Source organism: Cibotium barometz, chromosome 31 (genome assembly GCF_041138505.1).
Source record: "Cibotium barometz isolate CiBa-2024 chromosome 31, ASM4113850v1, whole genome shotgun sequence".
NCBI lineage: Eukaryota > Viridiplantae > Streptophyta > Polypodiopsida > Cyatheales > Cibotiaceae > Cibotium > Cibotium barometz.
Genome location: NC_141076.1, coordinates 8,633,292 through 8,654,978, shown reverse-complemented (window position 1 = coordinate 8,654,978; position 21,687 = coordinate 8,633,292). Strand labels below are relative to the sequence as shown.

The 21,687-nt window shown below is 46.5% G+C and overlaps 1 protein-coding gene across 1 annotated transcript in view; it reads left to right on the top strand.

Annotated features, from left to right (window-relative positions):
* The first annotated feature begins 489 nt into the window (after positions 1-489).
* Positions 490-21,687, top strand: part of LOC147620471 (Transducin/WD40 repeat-like superfamily protein) — a 78,687-nt gene continuing 57,489 nt past the window's right edge. Inside the window, exons 1-2 of the mRNA XM_086824696.1 lie at positions 490-914; positions 2,551-2,635. Coding sequence (XP_086680822.1) covers positions 660-914; positions 2,551-2,635 — 340 coding nt within the window. The 5' untranslated portion in view covers positions 490-659. The remainder of the gene's footprint in view (positions 915-2,550; positions 2,636-21,687) is intronic.

The window sequence follows — 21,687 nt, the reverse complement described above, 5'->3', positions numbered from 1 at the left end:
CTTTAAATATATACACATCATCATTGGTTAAAGAAGTCATCTCGCTCTTTATCTCTACCTTCTTTGTAGTAGAATCTACATAAGTCCATGTCAACTCTCTTCTCCTTGGACTACACAAGTCCATGCCATCTTCCTCTTTATCTCTACCTTCTGTGTAGTACCATCTACACAAGTCCATGTCATCTTCCTCTTTATCTCTTCCTTCTGTGTAGTACCATCTACACAAGTCCGTGTCAACTCTCGTCAACTCTCTTCTCCTTGGACTAGTGTGAAGTCCGTCCCTTCATAGTATTCATGATTCTCTAACATGGTTGTACTGCACATATACTTATGATGGAGATGATTTGCCTGTATGCCCATGTCCACAGACTTGTGTGAATGGTGGTTACGTACTCTTGACACACTAAGTCTGTGCCGAGATGGAGGCATGCCGATCATAAATCACAACAATTTTGCACGCTACCCCTGGAACCACACCTTTTCATGGTTGTGGGCGTGCGTGGTGCTTGTCAACGCCCACACCTTGTGTGGTGGTGGGCACGCGTATAGTGTGTAAAGACCACTGGCCTGTAGGTAGGGTGTAGGCCTCTAGCTAGAAAACGCACTGAGCAAAGACACTCTCAGGGTTCGAACCTGCTACCTGTGCTGCATCCGATCCCATGGCGCGAAAGCGTAAGAAGTCCGTAGAGAGCAGTTACACCAACTGTTTCGAAGAAGACAGTTGGGATGCACAGGACGAAGTAGCGCCAGCAGGAGGACCGCAGGCTACTGTTGTTGAGGCGGAGGAGGAGGAGGGAGGACCCCTTGCCGCCTTCTCCACGCCTCTCATCGGTGCCCCCGTCTACCCCAACGCTGTCAAGTGGTCCGATGACAACCTCATCGCTGTGGCCACCTCCCAGCTCATCACTATCCTGGTAACTTCAGAGTCTTTTTCGTTCCTCTGTCTGCTTGCTGATCTTCATTCTGCACAACCATTGCTTCCTTAGGACACAATTTTGAGCTTGCCATCGCTCCCTACTTCATAGTTCAATTGGCTTCACCGTGCAAGCACCCTGCTCTAAGTTGAAAACAAGGGCGCTCTAAGAGTGTATTAGGACCACTAGGGAAAAGACATTGGGTGGCCTTCCTGCCCCGCCTTTTTCATCAGGAAAGGTCGACCCCTGGCCTTTCATGGGGGTAAGTGACAACTCAGCACTGGTCAGGGGTGAAAAAGGCTTGCTGATTGTGTGGCTGTCATATCGTCTCCCTGCCCACAACCATGACGGAGAGGAAGTGAGCTCTGCTTCAAATTTTCTGCCAAAGTGGTTGAAATAAGAAGCTTAGAGACCTTTAATCTACACTTTTTATTTGATGGATAAAGTACAGTCATGTCTCTTTTCATGTACTCGAGGCCAGATCAAGCTTTTCTTCTGGAGAGTAGCTCTTAACTTCCTCAGAGCCCAAGGAGAAAGATTAGCACTCACATGGATGACACTACAGTGAGCCATCCGACCATTTTTTTCTCTTTCTCGTATGAATAATCCAATGATTTAGCACTCACATGGATGAAACTACAGCAAGCCATCCAACCATCTTTTTCTCTTCCTCGTATGAATAATCCAACGATTAGCACTCTCATGGATGACACTACAGCAATCCATCCGACCATCTTTTTCTCTTCCTCCTATGAATAATCCAATGATCATGGTGGTGTTGTACTTAAGTCTGGCTAATATCCACTTTATAACAGGTGACATCACTTGGGTTTTGCAATGCCTTAGTAAATGGAAAGTACATACTCATAGCTTAAGTAGTTGAAACAAAAGCTTGGAGACCTTAATTCTACCCTTTTTATGATGCAAAAAGTTCAGTCATGTCTTGTCTCATGTATTGGAGGCCAGTTTAAGCTTTTCTTCTGGAGAACAGCTTCACACTTTCTCAGCTAGACGAGAAAGATGAGGTTTTCATATGGATTAGACTACAGCCAGCCACACAAGCATCTTTCTCTCCCTCCTATGAAATTTAATTTAACAGCAGTAATGCTGTTCATCAGCTTAAGTCTGCCTATCATCCACCTCTTAACAGGACGATGGCACTTGGGCCTTGTAATGCCTTTGAAGATGACAAATAAACACTCATAGCCTCTTTTGTCCTTTTACAGGTTAGGGCTCACAGTCGTGAGTTGATTCTGTTACAGCTTATGCAGGCCCAAGCACATGCTTGCACTTAACCATGCATTGTACAGTATGGCACATTCGAACTGTCTAAGACGTTGACTGCAAGCAGTAATCCTTTGAGGGAGTTTCCATGTTATATGGTGCTCCATGAAGTGTTTTCCTTGATTTGTTTGTTTGTTGTTCATTAAGTGAAATTACCTTCTACATACATACCTACATTGTAGGTATGTACATTGAGTTAAATGTAGGCCTTTTTCTTACTGGTGGGTGTGAGCATGGGCACATGCATTTGCAAATGACGATTCTCCATAAATTTGTTCTTCTCAGAATGTTGCAGCTAATGTAATATCGTAAACTCGTGCTAAAGTCAAACTTAATGCCCACTTTTTTGCAGAATCCAGCATTTATCGAAGGTCCTCGTGGATTTGTGACTGCTTCTTCAGATCAACCCTTCAATGTTGGAACAATTCAGCCGGGAGGTTGGTAAACAAAAACTTGTAATTCTTTCAAAGCTTTTGCGCGTGTGGGCACACATGTATGTGCATATATGCATGCTCACAAGCATGTGCCCACATGATCTTTAATTCATGTATTAGATTAGAATCAAGGAAACAGGGTAATGGCAATGTTTTAATCTCTAGAAAATTTGTAGGCATGTCTCTGATCCCTGTCTCACAATACAAAAATAATATTCAGAAGCAAGTAAATTAAATGTATGCAAATGGTGCAGATAGAGATGCCATGCAAGCACATTGTACACCATACAAAGAACCAGAAAAACGGGGTGGTCCCCAGATGTAACATGCAGCGGAATTATGTGTAGATGTAGAATCCTGTCACACAAAATCTCACACCGCCTTCTTTATCCTGAGTTTTGTGAGTCTTTAGCAATCCACTTTATCACTTGATACTTTAAGAGATGAGAGAGAGAGATAGATCTGGACACCTTATTGGGTCCCAAATTACCCACTGAAGGTCTCCCTCCTATTGCTAGGAGTATTTGCTTTTATTACTTTGAAGAGAATGACTGTATGATTGACTTGGGACTGTAGATAAGCCAAACACAAGACCTTCGGAAGACCAAGAGTTGGGCTGAACTATACACGGCTGTAGAAGCACCAATGATGTCCAATCTTAAGGCCAATGCACTCTTCCAAGGGGCTGTAGGAAGGTTGCAAACTGTGGTTGAGAGATGGGCTGTTTTGGGACTCTTCTAGGTTGTGAATATGCAATATGAATGAATGTATATGCTGTGTTTACCTTCACCTTGATGGCTAGAGCAAACGATGAAGTGGATGAATGTTGAAATCTGCTATAGGCTAAAAAACGCAAGGGACTGAAGCGCTTTCCTCCTTGGCTGATTGTGGATGATGTGTTTTATGCTGGGGTATGCTTCTATGCTCCAAGCGATGATGCTTCCAAAGGTTGAGGGTTGAATCGCTTATGCTTCAATGATGAGATGATATGGAATGAAGCAATCGATGCTATTTATATGAGCATGAGGCTGGTCGGCTAGTTACAGAGCTGGCTGATTGCATCAATAAAGCTACATGACTTGTATAATGTGATAAAATACTAATAAATATGGTAAAAATATGCTAATAATGTTGAATAATATTCGAAGGCTTCTGCAATGCTCTATATGCAATATGGGATGAATGCTATGCATATGCAAACCGTGATCTGATGCAAACCTGAAGGCTTCTACTGACTCTACATTCATGAATGATTCTCTCCTAGTGGGTCAAGGGACTTGCCTGACTGACACTCTAAGGTTGAGGAAATGACCTACGTAGCTCATGGCTGACATGTCTTGGATTGAGGATTGCAATAGGTCACGGCATACGACATTTTCATATCCTAGAGGGTCCTATTGCTTTACAATGATGCATTGATGATGAGCCATCTTGTCACCATGCCCTACAATGGAGAGTGAAAAAGATGGCGTCCTAAGAATTGCCCATGTCAAACAGGACTACAAATTGGCGGCCCTTGGCGGAGCCATAAGCTCGGATGAGCCTTTTCTGTGCAACATCACTCTCACCCTCCTGCCTAGCATCAAATACCATGGATGGCATAGGATGCATAGAAGGTAAAAGCTGAACTGCGTTGGTGGTAGTAGGCGGGGCTGGAGGAGCCGGAGATGTTGTGGCAATTGTGGAAGAAGGTGGCTTAAAGGCTTGCTCCGTTTGCCATTTGTGACAATTCTTCTTATCATGTCCAATGGTATGACAGGAAAAACATTGATTTTTCTGATTGGTATTCATGTTGCTTCTTTGGAGGAAGATAGCCTCCAGTGATGCCTGCTTTAGTGTCAGGACAAGGGTAAGGCTAGGGGGAGTTGAGCGGTTCAGGAGAGTCTGAACTAGTGTGCACGGCCAGGGCTATACTTAGCCGGCTAAGGTCTATATTCGGCGGTTGGGTGGAGAGTTTCCCTATTCTCTTCTAGGGGGCCTTATATTGGTATCAAAGCGGCTCCTTCCTCTGCCTTTCTCTGCGTAGGCAGCTCCCATAACTGCAACACAGCAGTGCTGTGGCAACTTAACCAGCGTTGCCATAAGTGCGATACAGCCAGGTTGGTGTACAATAGATGTGAGGAGAGAGAAGCTCTTCATCTCTCTCTCTTTTGGAAGTAATCCGGCACACAACACGTAATCCGGCAGCGATCAACAGCCCGTGGGAAGGTTCTAACGGTGCACATCTCAACTGTTGCGCAAGAGGAAAGTCTTCTCTCTCTTTCTCTTTCTGTTTTATTTTCCATTCCATGATGAGATATGCCATGGACATTATTGTATCACTTTGGTCTCATAGGTCCATTGGGTCTTTAGTAGACGCTTAATATATCTTTCTTTCTTTCTTTCTCTCTCTAGGCGAGGAGAGTAACCACTCTCTCTCTCTCTCTCTCTCTCTCTCTCTCTCCTGTTACTTGTCCACACGGGAAGGGGCGAGCAAACAACCCCGTGGTAAGCGCACAGCAGCGTAGCAGGCACCACAATTGCCCAGGCCACAACAAGCAGCAGCGTTGCCACATAGTGTGAAAGAGAGTCTCGCCAGGCCAATGCGCAGACCACAAAACCGGGTGTAGACCACACAGCGAAACAACGGGCAACATGTCAGCCACGCGTCGGCGTAGAGAGAAACAACACTGCATACAACAGTGGGGAGAGAATAGTAGCGCCGCCCACAGCAGAGCACTGAGCGCACAACGCAAGGAGTAAAGCGACTCAACAAGCTTTCTCTCTCTCTCTCTCTCTCTCTCTCATTTACTCAACGCAAGGAAACCGATGGAAGCGCCACACAACAAGCACAACGGCAATGCAATCAACAACAAGGAGTGTTTGCAGACCAGCCGTGCCACTTTAGAGATAGCACTAGGAGTCCAATTTTCGGTGAGCCGGTTTTGGTTAGGTACTAGTCTTCATCTTGCACATGAATTTTATTTGTTACCGTGACCCCTGAAGTTTCCGAGCACCTCGAGTGTCAGCAACATGGCGGTCATCCTTCTATGGATACCAATATGGCTGATCTGGATGCGGGTGATCACGGATTTGTGGATTTACACGCACACACTTTATTAGAAAATGCGCACAACATATTGAACAAAGTTTACTTGTTCTTTCTCAAAGTTTATAGACCATGTAAGCGACTCTCCAGTAGTTGGTCGCTAATTCAAGGTTTTAGAGTGTCCCAATTGATACTCCAGGGGCCTCTACCCTTGGGGGTTCAACACAAGACACCGAAATGCCCGAGAATCAGGAAGTGGTAGCTATGCTCAAGAGCATGAAGCCTCCTATGTTACACGGGGAAGAGAAGGAGCGTAATAAAGATCCAGTGAACATTTTTTTACAAAAGTGGACGGACTTGCACCTTTTGAAGCGTTCTCTTGATGCTATTCGTGCTCTCGAGGCAAGTCTTACGCTTGAGGGCAAGGTCTACAAGTGTTGGATGAGCCTCGGCGAGAGTGATCGACCTACGTCATGGGCTGCTTTTGAGGCACTTTTTTGGAAAGAATTCTTACTTGAGAATGAGAAGGATCGCAACTAGAATGCTTGGGACAACTGTACGATGGAAGGTCTTACGTTGAACCAATATATTTCTAAGTATCGTGAGATAATTCTCAAGCTTGAGGGTTTGGATGATTTTCAGAAAGTACGACGTTTTTTGCGTGGTTTAGATAATGAATATAAGACTAAGGTTAAAACCCAATACCCTAAAACTTTAGAAGAGGCCATAAAGAGTGCACATATCTTCGATGATAATATTGAGAAGAAAGTTAGAAACGCACGGCCAAGAAACCTTGGGTTGGAGCATCTGACTTCCTTAGATCTAAGGGGAACAAATGGAAGGAGCCAAACAAGGTAGTGACGTGGTTAAGAAGAGCAGATTGTTTTCTTCCTGCTGGAAAGGAACAGAGGGACCTACAGTTATGGGTATCTCTATGTTTCCAGATGTTTTATGAGGGAGTAGGTAACTAGATGTATGCCGTTGTTGGCACTGTTGTTGAATGGTGCTGTGAATGGTTCTGTATGGAAACATGACAAAGGTTTCAAAGGGAAACAAGCCTAAGGGTTTCATGTGGAAACAGGTCGTAGGTTTCTCGAGGAAACATGTTTATGGTTCTCCAGGAGATAGGTCATATGCAGGTAGTGGGTACAGGAATGGACACATGTTTGGTACAGCCTTGTTTGCTGATTGGACAGGGGTTCGGGAATCCATGACTGAGATGGATAGTATCCTTGGAAGGCAGAGAGGGTTGGTACAGGTGTGTCGACTGTATGGTATGCTGTACTGTGATGCGAGTTCTCTTTTGGGAAAAAGTTGGGAGTCTTTGTTGTGAGGCAGAAGCACTGGATGTGTCAGGGTGTGATGCTGTTCATAGGGTGAGAGGCTATGGATGGTTGTGGCAGCCTTGATCATGGGAGAAAGCTTCTGTATGCAGGACTCGTGTGAAAGAGTCTTTTGATGTGAACAATGGCTGGACTTGTTTGTGGATGCCGAGTGGATATGAAGCCATGATGCAGGGTCTTTGCAGGCTTCAGGAGTTCTACTGTGACGGCCGAGTTTCCAGCCTTATTATAATCAAAGCTCTTATAATCAATTAAAGAAATACCGCAAGGGGTGTCACTGCATTTTGGGGCCAATCGGTGTCTGTGTACTGTTTGCAGGAGCACTCTAGCTGCCCCTGTTTGTTTTCCTTTTCCAGGTCCTTAATTGTGTTGAAGTGTTTTGTGTGCAAGTTTGTTTTTGCACTGCCCTTTGGTCTTGTCTAAAGGACCGAGGCCGGTTTACAAGGTTCCGTTCACACTGTCCACCATGTCCCCGTGCACACTTGCATACTGTCCAAAGAAAAACACAGAGTCATGACATACCCCCCTCTTGAAAAATGGCAAGTGTCCTCGATTGCACTCAATGGCACAGTAAGGCATCTTATGAGCAAAGACGACCCATACTCCAATGCATCTAGGTGATGAAAAAAAAATCATCCTACACAATAAGGCCACACCGTCACGTGAAAGTGACAAACAACTCTTGCTTGTTCCTTCAGAACCTGCAGCAAAAGTCTAAAACCAAGTGGAAACACGTAACATGTGTTAGCCAAAAACAAAACCATACATCATTCTACATATGACACACATATGCATGACACATATATGCATTCACAAACAATATGCTCCTCAAAATGCTCTACCTACTCTAAAGTAACAGTCTATGGGCTGCTCGCAAGCCTTACACCCATGGGCATCCCGCAGGACCTACAACTGGTGGTACAACATGAGCATATGAAAGCACTCAATGCATCCAAACAATACATCCACTAAGTACTTCCCACATATGTCTCATGGCCATCCCGCAGGAGTCACACCCAATGGTGCATCCATGAACATAATAAAGTACTTGATGTATCATACCAATATACATGCATCACACGACACAATCCAGAATATTACCCAAAGTATTCTCAATGGTACCAAAATACAATAATACCTCAAAAAGTGTATACCTACATACATGCACAAATAGAGTTCAATCCATATATCCATAAACCAAACCAACTCTAGGACTGCTCGCAAGACTTATGCCCTCCATAAAGTTATCCATAGTTGCAGTTATAGTTCAAGGTGCGGCCCATAGTAGCAACGAAACCCATTTCAAATCATATGAAACCGATCGAAACTTTTATGAAACGTTTCAGAATATGAAACTCGTTTTTTAATTCACCTAAAATTTTTAAGGCCCAAAAACCTTACATGCCAATTTCATACATACGCATTTCCAAAGCGCATTTTTTCTTGTTGCTTGCTACTCGACTTGCACGCGCACGTCCTTTCTTGCCTACCGATGACTGGTCGACCATCTTGAGAAGGACGCTTCAGCCTTGGCCATGGCCTAAATACATATTTTCATGTATATTCTAAACTTACATTTTTTGCATTTTTTGTATGAAACTTTTTTTCGACATTCCTTTTTTGCTTGGTAGTGACTAGTTGACCATCTCAACAAGGATGCTTGAGCCTTGGTCATGGCCTAAATACATATTTTCATGTATATTCTATATTGAAAAATATATATATTTGTGCAGTTTTTGTATGAAACTTTTTTTTGGACGTTTCAAAAAAATATGAAACTTTTGAAACCTTTTTGCGTTTCAAATCACACGTTTCTGAAACTCCTCATAACTATGGTGCGGCCGACTCTAAACCATACCCAACTTTACCATCTCATGTGACTAGTACACAATAGCATAGAAGTCCCATAAGCAGATGTATTGTCAGCCTCCACTACCTTCGGGTGAATACAAAGATGTCACCAAGCGACTCCTAGATAACAACTGAGCCTGTTTGTAACAAGGGAGCGGAGGTGCTACCCCCCTCTTGAGCATCAAGCAATGCTCCAGACCCCAACTCTACTGAACCTGAATGAGCCGTCGCAAGAGTCGGCTCCAACTCAAAGGCATTAAGATAAAGCTGCAATACCTGAGGTGAATCTGCTAAGTCACCCTCCTCCATCCACTTCGCATCCATCGGTGAATAGTTCTTGAACTTCACAAGTCGACGGTGTCCCGGCTGGGAGTTAAAAAGGACTCAAGGTTTTAACAAGGTTCTTTTTATTTAACCCATGTGGAAAAGGGGTTTAAAACCTTTAAAAATAAAACAATACCCTTTATGGAGGGATCGTGGCCCATAAGCTATTTTTGGGGGAGACCCTTTTTATGGAGAGAGAGTCGGGCTGCAACTTACATGTGTGTGCTTTCTTTGGGAAGGTACGGCTGCAGTCCACACAGGAGCTTTTGCTTGTGGGAAGACTTATGCGCTTCAATCTTGGGGAAAAAGTCGGGCAGCTGCAGAGGGGCTCTCTCTCTCTCTCTCTCTCTCTCTCCTTGGAAGGCTGGCAGTTTGGGCTGCAAGAAACGCAGCGCTGTTCACCCAAACTCCAGTCCTATGTAATTTTACTGAATTAGGGTTTTGTGAATCTGCAGATTTTGCTCAAGAGTTCCTTTGGTACCCATTTGCCTTCCGCATGTTCCACATGTACTACCCCTTGCTTCCAAGCATTTTTGGCATCCAAAAGCACCTTACATGTGTCCACAGTTGCCCTCAATCCCAACCATGCATGTAAATTTTGAAAATTTTTGGTATGGTCTCCTTTGTATTAGTGACCAAATCTCAAATTTCCTATGTACTCAATCCACAACCAATGTTTTCTTGGCAATTGGCATAGTATCAAGGCATATCTTCATTGCATAATGCATTGGTCAATGACATATTACATGTGACCTTTGTGCCAATGAAGATTGATTGTTGATGAAGAGCTTCGTTTGTTGATGGAGAGCTTTGCTTGCTAATCTCCTAGCCAAGCCTTCCGACCCTCTTACCAAAGTTTAGAGTCCAATGGCAAGAGTTGGGGCCATTTCTTCACTCTGAGTACCTAATCCTCTTTCTTACCGCTTTACCACGGCACTCACGGCAAGGAAGATTCAAGCCATGCTCCCCTTGGTCTCTCCAGCCAAATGCCAAGGTACCGTCACACACATTCAAGATTCTAGGAATAGAAATGTGAATACAATGTGTGTGGGATTTGTGTAGAATGCTTGAAGAAATTAGTAACTTCACTTACATGAATGTTTGCATGAGCTCATATTATATCCATTTACATATCTTAGCATGTATTCATGCTCTTCTCATCTCCAAGGCATAGTACCAAGCTTTCAAAAGTATCAATCAAAACACACGTATGTCCCTTACATAGGCATGTCAAAACCATGGGCATTTAACACCTCCATGTACATGTGTATTAAGCATTCACATAAGCATATCATACTAGAGGCAATGTGGCTGTAGGTACTCCAAAGTTGCTCCAAGCAAGAGGAGCTGACGGCCTGGCTAAATATGCGGATGGCAAGTTGCTGCAGCTCCGGTCCATCTGAACCAAAGTCCTCCCACCATAGAGCAGCACCAACTTTGGAGCGGTCAACCTGTGCATCATGATAGCCATAGGAGCCATGAAATGACCTGTACAGGTCCTTGATCTTGCGCCTAACCGATGCATCAGGCACAAGATGATCCAAGATGATCCTCCATCCAGCGCTCACCTCCCGGTTGCTCTCCTGCTTGTTGCCTTGGAATTCTGGGTCCACCACATAAGCTGCTGCATGCAATGGAGAGTAGTAGGAATTCCACCTTCCTAGACACAAGGCATGGATCTCCTCGTATCTGTCTTCGTCAGGCACAAAGTCTTTCAACTTCTCTATCATGCGATCCATGGCCTCGTAGACCTTGCCTATGCATGGTTGCATAGCATCTACAATCCTCAATAGGTGGACTATGGGCCTCACCATAGCATCTGTGGTCTTCACACGCTCCCACCAAGAGGCGTCATCTGCCCGTAGCCTACACTCTTGGCCAGTGTTTGTATGGGGCTCTTGCATGGCGACAAACTCGTCGCTAAGGAAAAGCCCCCTCAAAGCACCGCTACAATCCTTCAACCGGCCCAACATGAGAAAGTTGTAGGCAAACCGGGTGTCGGAATATTTGAGGAGAGAGAGACAGGACCTCTTGTTGAACTCATGCCGAAGTCTTTGGTGGTTGAGGACAAAGGAGACCATGGTGGTGGCCTCCTCAATGAGCGGGCTGATCCATGGTAATGCCCCGATGTCCTTGAGGAGGTTGTTTAGGCAATGAGCCATACAAAAGGACACCGTGACATGTCCATACATACTTTGGAGAATAGCTCCCGCCGCCCTATTGGAAGGCTCCCCATCCGCAACAAAGCCCACTACATGCTCGGGGCCAACGATCTCCATGGTGGTAGCCCACTCCGCCGCAAGCACATCCGCGCTCTTCCCAGTGCCGGATGCATCATGAGATGAGATGAAGTACATCTCTCCGCAGGAATATGCAACCATGCCGTGAATACTCCTCTTGCGGGTGTCACTCCATCCATCCACAATGAGGGAGACTCCGTTCCTCTCCCATTGCCGCTTTGTGTTGTCGGCCGCTTGCTCTACAATGCGCTTCTCCTTGTCGAGCAATGTAGTGCGCAAGCTCTCGGATGAGGGGGGCGTATAGGTTGAGCTATACTCCCCAATCTTCTTAACCATGACCTTGAAGTATTCCGACCTATTCAAGAAAGTAATTTACTAATGAGAAGGGGACTAGGATGATGAAAACATGAATGATGAATTGGCAATGATCGATTGCACTTACCTAGCTGCTTGAAAGGCAATGTGGTCGTGGAAGAAGAAGCGGGCCACCGCCATATCCACCTCCTCCTTCAACTTGGGGTTCCAATTCTCCCAAGTGTAGATTGTCGCCGTGGGCCACGTAATGATTGAGAGGCCGTGGAGATGGAGGGTGCCGGTGTCGTGGATGGAGTAACATTCCGACTTGATGGTGAAGGTGATGGTGTGCATGATCCCGATCCACCACATGACTCCATTGTAGAGGCTTGAGTTCCTCTCCCCATCGTCGCGGGATCCACGACCACTTGTGGTGTCCTTCTTGTCGCTTCGACCGCTTCGTAGACGCTAAGCTTGTCAAGAAGTTCCCGTCTCTTCTCGGGCGTGACATTCGTGTAAAACCTCACCTCATGCCCACTCTCATGCAAGAGGTGGGCTCGCACTTTGTCGGCGCCACCCGTTCGCCAGTACGGGCAAAGCTTGCATACCCATGGCCGAGAACCGCCTCCATGAATGGATGTGGTGTAGTTAACCTCCTCCCACCATGTCCATCCCGTTGTCCTTCTACGAGAAGCCCCGGCACGTGAGGAGGATGCCATGGTTGAAGATGGCTTGACTCTTGAGCCTTGAGGAATGAGAGAGAGAGAGAGAGAGAGAGAGAGAGAAAGAAAGAAAGAAAGAAAGAAAGATTTTATTAACGTCTTACAAAAGACCGAACTCGGCCTATGAGACAAATCGGAGTACATGTATGGGGTATCCTCTGTCATCCCAACAAAATGAAAAAGTACTGAATAAAAAAGCTGAATCTGGGTGTGCAGGGGATGGAGCTCTATTACTAGGAGAATGCAAAGCTATATGCATGGAGTATACAATCATGATATGCAACCTAGCTAGCTCCATCCTGTACCATACTGGGGGTATAAAATGGTATACATCAGTGAAGGGGGTGTCCACAGCTCCCTGAAGAACATGCCTGGGTGTGCTCTGAAGCGAGCCAGTCGCTCCGCACCCTCTCTGTGAAACTGAGCTCTGATCTCTGTCATCTCTCTCTGGTATAGGCGTGGTGTCCGAAAGCCAGGTGTCCTCTGTCTCCTGCGGGCTCTAAGTGTCTCTGCTCTCTGGAGAGTAATTCCCTGCCGTGTAGGGGCTGGGAGGGGTATGGATCTCTGAAAAAATGTAGTAATCTGTGTCTGTCGCCCCCCCTCTGGAGCTGTCTGAGCCTGTAATAATGTCTCTCTGTGGCGCTGTATGTCTAGAATGTATCTCCCCAGTATGCGCTGGTCTGCTGCCTCAAAGATCTGGCGTAGGGAATGTGGCTCTCTGAATAAAATGGGATATCTCTCTCTGATGGCTGTATATGCTCTGCATCTGCATACATAATGCTCCTCACTCTCCACCTCCTCTCTGCACAATCTGCATACCCTCTCCTCTCGGGGGATCCGTGCTGCTCTGCCAGTCTCAATCTCCAATCAGTGTGATGAAACTCTGAGCTGACCAATAGCCACTCGGGAGCCGTGTGGTAAAAAGCCCTCCATGTATCTAGGCCTCTCTATAAATCCATCATCAGTGATACTCATGAAGTGATCTCTGTAGTATAGCATCTTCGGTGGAAGAGGCTGTGTAGGCGATATCCATGTCTCTCGTGTATAGAGCTGCCATAGATCCTGTCTCAATACTCTGTTCCTCTCACTATGAGAGAGACGGATATGTGGTGCATCCCTGTCATACTGGAATGGTGGTAGATGATCCATGTCTAGGCCATGCTGTGAGAACCAATGTGTGACCTGTGCATACCATGATCCTCTGTCTCCTGCCTCAGCCAACTGTCTAGATGCCTGAAAAGCTCTGTATGATAATCTGTCCTGTGGCATCTCTCTGAATCTGTCTAGCAGGCATATAGTCTGAAATATGGCCTCTACCATCATAGGAGGCGCAGCAAACTCTGCTCGGATAATGTCATGAGGTACTGACGGTTTGCTGCGTATCATGCGTGCCATCATGAGGGCCTGTGGTCTCTCTATCTGTGTCCACCAATGGGTAGCAAGGCCTGGCGCCCATACTGCTGCTCCATACATCAATGCCGGTGTGACTAATGTGTCAAATAGCCACCCCTTCGTCCGGGGCTCCTGAAAATGCGCCTGGTGGCACTGTCTCTCTAGCATAGCCAATGCTGCATATCCCTGTGTCAATCTAGCTCTGGCTGCTGAACCCATGGTAAAGCGTGTGGCTGCTGCAGAGAAGGTAACCCCTAGGTACACGTATGATGTCACCACCTCCACCTGGCATCCTGCGAGAGTGAATGTCAGCTGACTCCTGCCCTGTCTCGATGTATGAAAGACCATAACCTTGGTTTTCCCAAGGTTCACAGTAAGACCCCTCTGTGTGCAGAAATCATGGAGTGCATGTAGATGCTGCTGTAGACCACCTGGGGACTCAGACACTAATACAATATCATCAGCATAGAGCATAATATGTACTGAGGTACCTGCTAAATCAACTCCATCTCCGCCTCCCCGTGTAATGAAGTCAGCCACCTCATCAATGTATAACCCAAATAGCGTGGGGGAAAGTGGGCATCCTTGCTTCACACCAATGGTGCTAGCAATAGTCTCGGACATATCTCCTGGACATCTGACTCGCCCGAAAACCTGCTCATATAATGCATAGATGCCCCATGTCATATTTGCTGGTATGCCAAGAGACTGCAGGCGCTGAAAGAGCCTCTCTCGTGGTACTGTGTCAAATGCCTTGCGGAAATCCACAAAGCAGCAATAGAGCTTTCTCTTCCTCACTCTTGCCTGATCAATCATACATCTCAAAGTGAATACATGGTCAGTGGTAGAGAAAGCTCTCCTGAAGCCTGCCTGCCCTGATGAGCGTAAACCTGCTTGCTCAGCATATAAGCTAAGCTCCTGCTCCAGCACTGCACCATAGAGTTTGGCCAGCACGTGGCCAACCATAACCGTCGTGTAGTTGCTCGGATCGAGCATATCCCCTGTTTTGTGAATCGGCACAATGGTGTGCATCGTCCACTCCGCAGGCAAACCCTCTGCTAGTGCCCTGTTAAACAGGTGTGCAAGAAAAGGAGCTAAAGAATCTACTGCATATATGAGATGCTCACCCTGCAGGCCCATATGGTCGGCGGCCCGTCCATGCTGTAGGCGGCGGATAGCTTCCTGTACCATCGAGTGGGTAAAGAAGCTAGCTGTGGTAGGTCGAGGCTCCTGTGGCTGAGGTATAGGTGGCTGCTGTGGGGCATGGTATAGACCCTCTGCATATGTGTGCCATGTCTGTGGGTCTGCAATAGGTGTCGGGGTCCGGGGCTCTCTGAAGTGCCGCCATGAGACAGGGCTATCTCTACTCATGAAGAAATGAAAGATCTCTAGCTCCTGCATCTCTGCGAAGGCCCGCCTTTTGCGGCGAGTAAGTCTCCTCATCTCTCTCCTCGACTCCTGCTCTGTGATGGCTCCCAAGGCTCTCTGTATGCGGAGTCGTGAGTATAGGGCTCTGCACTCGTCATCATACCATCTGTTCTGGGGCATAGTCCCAGGTCTCGCAGGCTCTCCTGAGTGTACACGATGTGGGAAGCTCTGTAATGCAGCCGTGTGTAGGAGTGATGCGAGCTGGGCTGTAATGGTATCCATAGATGCCAGGGGATCCATGAGTAGGAGCCCATCCTCTACTTTGCCAGTGTATATGTCTGCCATGTCATGTGTGAAGTAGATGGTAGTGTGTGGCGTCGGTATGTGGGGGGCTGGTGATACTGGTGATCCGGCTAGTGAAAATGCCAAGTATGTATGATCTGCCCCAATAGGACGAGGTGGAATGGAGAATGAGGTGACAAGCTGTGATGCCTCCAAAGACCCCATAATGTAGTCTACCACCGTGCCTCCGGTCCGTGTATGACCCCCATGTGGGAAGCATGTCAGTCCTCCTGATCCCGGCCACTGTAGCATCCCGTTATAAATAACGAGACGATGCCTGGCTCCCAACTCTAGTAAGTGGTCCCCATAATGTCCTCTGTCTGGTCCAGTGTCCTCTGATGCCCGACTAGCCCCTATCTCCTCTGGATCCACAGGGTGGAGGATCTCCATGTCATCATAGTCATACACCTCACACTGTCTGCTCTGTGTGTGGGCATTGAAGTCGCCCGTAAGAAATACTTCCCCTAGTGTAGAATAATGCATAATCTCCTCTGACAGACAAGTGTATGGCGAGGCTCCTATCTCCTCCTCCTGTGGCATGTCCTCTGTAATGACATAGGAGGATCCTGATGGAGAAAAGTAACATAGAGCTATGTATATAACCCTGTCCTGTGAGAGCTGTAAGCTGATCCACATGTATCTGGCCTCTGGATCCTGTGCTACCACTCTCAGTCTCCCTTGTAGCTCTCGTCTGAATAGGACTGCTACTCCCCCCGACCCTCTCGAGGTACCCTGGCGTGTGGTCCTCCTGTATGCTGACTCCCACTGGAATCCCTCTACTCGAGGTAGCCCTCTCTCTGGGCTCTGATGTGTCTCTGTCAGAAGTATGATGTCTCTCCCCACCATAACATGCTCCAGTCGTCCAGGCTGCACCCATAGTGAACCGTTACAGTTCCATACTGCTAGGTGTATCTCTGTCAGTGGCCTGGTCTGTGTCCCATAGGCCCCAAACCGCTAATCCATGGGCCGGCCATCAATGATGACCCGACCATCTCGATAGAAGGCCTTCTTGCCTTCTCTCCTCGCGTGTAAGACTCGTGGCATGCAAGTTCTCCTATGCTCAAGCTGCATCCTCGTGAGATCATCATCCAAGAGAGAGAGAGAGAGAGAGAGAGAGCCTTGAGGAATGAGAGAGAGAGAGAGAGAGAGAGAGAGAGAGAGCCTAGAGGCTTGGAAGTTGGAAGAGTCAAGACTCAAGAGGCTTGAGGGAGAGGTGAGAGCCTAGGCCCTAGAGCTTGGAACTTGGAAGTTGGAAGAGAGAAGATTCAAGAAGCTTGAGCCTTGAAAGCTTGAGCCTTGAGAGTTGTGAACTTGTGTGTGCTTGTAGCCTTGTAGAGGCTTGTTCTTATATAGATAGGCAAGAGAGAGAGGAAAGCCTCAAGGGCAAGAGAGAGAGAGAGGGCCAACCCTCAAAGAGCCAAGGCCCAACAGCCATAAACGGCTAGAAGAGCCAAGGCCCAACAGCCATAAACGGCTAGAAATGGGCAGGCAAGCGCAACGGCCAAAAACGGCAGCAACGGCAGGCGCAACGGCTCTCTGCCGTCCCCGTCCCTTCGCCGTCCCCTGTCGCCGTCCCCGTCCCCGTCCCTGCGCCGTCCCCGTCCCCGTCCGTTCGTCCGTCCCCGTCCCGTTTCGCCGTCCTGGCGTTCCAAGCCTCCGTCCCCTCCGTCCCCTGTGACTATGTCTGCCACCAAAGCCCATATTTGCCCCAAGATTCCAGGTTCAGGTCTCCGTTGCCCGTCCCGGCCGAGTCGACGTTGCCGTGCTGGTTCCGTCCTCCGTCTTGGCCGCGTTTCCGTTGTTGTCTTCAACCGCGCCTGTCGTCGCTTGCAGCACCTCCCGTCGCTTCGTCCGTGCTGCCTGTAGCACCTACCATCCGGCCACTGTTCCGATGCCCAGCATTGCCACCTGCAGCACCTCCCGTCTGGCCACTGCTTCCGTCGCCTAGGCTTGCGGCACCTCCCGTTCGGCCATGGTACCATCCGGCCATTGCTCCTGCTACCGGCCACTGCACTGTGCCGTTTCTGTTCTGGTCTCACTATTGCATTTACTATGCTTTGGCCACCATCTGCAAGCCACTTTCTTTGCTCTGCTCTCGTTAGGCCGCTTGTATTTTGGTCGTTGTTGCTGTAGCAAGAACATTGGCTTGCTGAGAAGCAGCTGCTCTCGCTTGTCGCATCAATTCACCAGCAGTAGCACCACTGTGGAGAGGGGTCCGGAGCCCACCAAAAATTCAAAGTTCATTCTAATCAGTTAACTGATTTTATTAAATTTTTTGGGGCTTTTGTGCATACCTTGCTTCATTGCAAGATTCAAGTGCAGGCAACAGTGCAGGGCAGCATTAGGGTGCAAGATTCAGGAAAAATTTGGGGATTTTTTAGAAATTGCACAATTGCATATACAGGCCACACAAAAAATTGGAAATTTTGGGATTTTCAGCATTGCAGCTTGAGATTTGGGGCAAAACATTTGCATATGACATTGTGGTTGCCAGGCATTGCACTTCGGTGCATTTTGGATTTTGCCTGCAGGTGCTTTTTTATAGCATATTTGGTTGCACGTGTTTGCATATCTCTTGGTGAAGAGATTTGAGCAAATGGCTGGAAATACGACCGACATATTCAAGGTTTTGTCCCAAGAGAACAAATTAGATGGCAGTAATTACTCCCTATGGAGTTTCATGGTCCGAAATCTACTTGTGACCAAAGGATTATGGGGTTATGTGTTAGGTGAAGATGTACGCCCTGTTGACATAGCACCTAACACACCTGGTTATGGTGCTCAACAAGCAGCAGCAGCACCCACTCCTCCCTCACAGGAGCATAAAAGATGGGATACTTGAGATGCCCAAGCGATGGCTTTGATTGCTTTGTCAGTAAAGCGATCAATCATACTGCATATTCAGTCTTGCAAGACCTCACGGCGAGCTTGGGATGTACTTGAAACCATGTCTCAGGCAAAGAATGAGGCCAACGTTGCATTTCTCAAGAAAGCTTGAGAACTTGGACATGAATGAAGGTGATAGTATGGCTGATCATCTTATGAAGATCCAGGATCTTCGGGAGCAGCTGCTCAACATTGATGAGGTCATTTCCGAGGAGGAGTTGGTTTCTAGAACACTATCATCTTTGCCAGAAACCTACTTGAATTTCCACACATCGCTCACTCTATCTATGCGGGGTAACCCTGAACCAATCTTGTTTGAAGAGTTGGTTGGTTTGTTGCTACAGGAGGCGTAGAATCGGAAGAACAAATCTTCTAGCATGCGTGGTGATGGGGCTTTTGCTGCCCAAGACAAGGGCAAGGGAAAAGCCAAACACAGCTTTCAGCCAAAGACTGATTCGGGACAGTCTTCACAAAAGGCTAAAAATGATGCAGGCAAGCCAAAAAAGAAGGGCAATTGTCACTACTGCAAGAAGCCAGGTCATTACTTGAAAGAGTGCAGAAAGAGGCTTGCAAAGGAGAAGAAAAAGGAAAGTGGCATGGCTGTAGATTCTTCTTCATCACCTGTAGGGAAAGATGATGTATCTGTAAATCTTGTGCAGGATGAGTGGACTTTCATCACTTGCAGAATGATGCATCTTTGGAGTATATGTCTCTCAATCTCAATGAAACACTCAACACATGGTATTTTGATAGTGGTGCTTCTAAACACTCAACACATGGTATTTTGATAGTGGTGCTTCTAAACACATCACCTCACGGAGGGACTTGTTTAAGAAGCTTATGGCTTTCCCAGAAGGCAAGCGGGTAACATGTGCAAACAATTCTTCTTATCCAGTTTAGGGTGTTGGTGAGGTGATCCTCACAACAACAGATGGTGCAGACTTATGTCTTTCAGATGTATTGTATGTGCCGGGGATTAAGAACTTGTTGTCCGTCTCCTCTTTTGCTAAAAGAGGATATGCAGTCAACTTTGAGGGCAATAGATGCACAGTGAAAGACCGTGAAGGTGGCTATGCATTAGTCACTTCCGGCACATTGTACCATGGTTTATATCAGCTTGACAGGTTTGACAGGAGAGAGCATGATGCTCATGTGGTTACCACTCTTACACCTGTCATGCACGAGGCAGAATTGTGGCATGCCAGGTTTGGGCATGTGAATTATGGTAGTTTGATTCTATTGCAAAGGCATAATATGGTACAAGATATGCCTCATGTAGAGTTGTCACCAAAACATTTATGTGAAGGGTGCATTTTGGGTAAGATGCACAGAAATGCATTCCCAAAAGATGGATCAACAAGGGCTGTTCGGTAATTACAGCTTGTGCACAGTGATGTGTGTGGTCCTACGAGGATACCATCTTTTGGAAAGCATCTTTACTTTGTAACCTTTATCAATGACTACTCCAGATTTGCATGGGTGTATCCTTTGAAGGCCAAATCTGATGTATTTGCATGTTTTCAGCACTTTGTGGCACAAGCTGAAAATTAAACAGGTTGCAAAGTGCAGACCCTTCGTACAGATCGAGGGGGGGAATACATGTCCATTGCTTTCAAAGCATTTATGGCAAAGAAAGGCATAAAGCATCAATGCACGATGCCATATTCTCCTCAGCAAAATGGTGTTGCTGAGAGAAAGAACAGGTCTTTGATGGAAATGGCTAGATGCACGGTTAAAGGCAAAGGATTGCCTCACAAATTTTGGATGGAGGCAATAATGTGTGCTACACGTGTTGAACAGATGTCCTACCAAAGCATTGAAAACCATCACACCATATGAGCCCTGGCATGAAAGGAAACCTAAAGTTGATCACTTTAGAGTTTTTGGATGTATAGCATATGCACATTATCTCAGTAGCTGAGAGGTAAGCTTGATGACAAAGCTACTAAGTGCATATTTGTGGGTTATAGCAGTGGTAGTAAAGGCTACCGTCTCTTTAATCCTTCCACACAAAGGATTTTGTACAGTAGAGATATTGTATTTGCTGAAAATTCAGACTAGCCATTGGTTGAATTTTTTGGATAGCCACCTTCGGGCCCACATAACATGTTTGAAGGACATCTCCGGTTGGGAATTGATGGCTCTACAGATCAGCCATCAACTTTGCCCAATGGACAGCATTTGGGTGCCCCAAATCAGCCCATGAATGAGCTCATTACACCTCAAAATGTGGAGGCAGCAGTGGAGCAAGAGCGGACAACAACGGAGGAGGCTAGAGTTGTGCCTCGTTTGCTACTCCGTACATTACATGAGAGCAAACTTGTAGCTCCACTTGGTAGCAGGACACGGGCTGGTTCACGTAATGCAAGAGAACACGCAGATGTTGCTTGCATGAGTACACTTTGTTATGTAGATGAGCTAGATTCATTTGAAGAGGCTCATAAAGATGGCATTGGATGCAAGCCATGCAAAATGAGATGGATTCTATTCATAAAAACAACACTTGGGATTTGGTAGACTTGCCTGCTGGCAAGAAGCCCATTGGCACAAAGTGGGTTTACAAATTAAAAAGAAAGTCTGATGGTACCATCGATAGGTACAAGGCCAAGCTAAAGGCATTGACTATGATGAGACTTTCGCACCCACTTCTCGTATGGCCACAATTAGATGTGTTGTTGCATTGGCTGCCTATCATGGATGGAAAGTACATCAATTGGACATAAAATCAGCTTTTCTCAATGGGGATTTGCAGGAAGAAGTGTATGTAAATCAGTCCATTGGTTTTGTGTTGCATGTCAGGAAGACAAAGTATGCAAGCTTTGAAAAGTGCTTTATGGTCTCAAACAAGCTCCTCAAGCTTGGTATGAGAAGATGCATACTTATTTGACCACGTAGGGATTTTGCAATAGTCCAACGAAGAGCATCCTCTATGTGAAAGAGGATCACGGTACTTTTATTATGCTCATTCTTTATGTGGATGACTGGGAATGACATGGATAAAATTTCAGCATTCAAAGCTGAATTGCATTCGTCATTTGAGGTGACAGATTTGGGATTGTTGCATTATTATTTGGGCATACAATTTGTGCAGACAAATGTTGGGATTTATGTACACCAATCAAAGTACATTCAAAAGCTGTTGCACAAATTCGGGTTTCAAGATTGTAAGCCATCTCTACTCCGATGGAGCCAGGACTGAAATTGAGCATGTATGATGTTGGAGAGCCTTTTGATATGAGTGCTTACAGCTAAGCTGTGGGCTGCC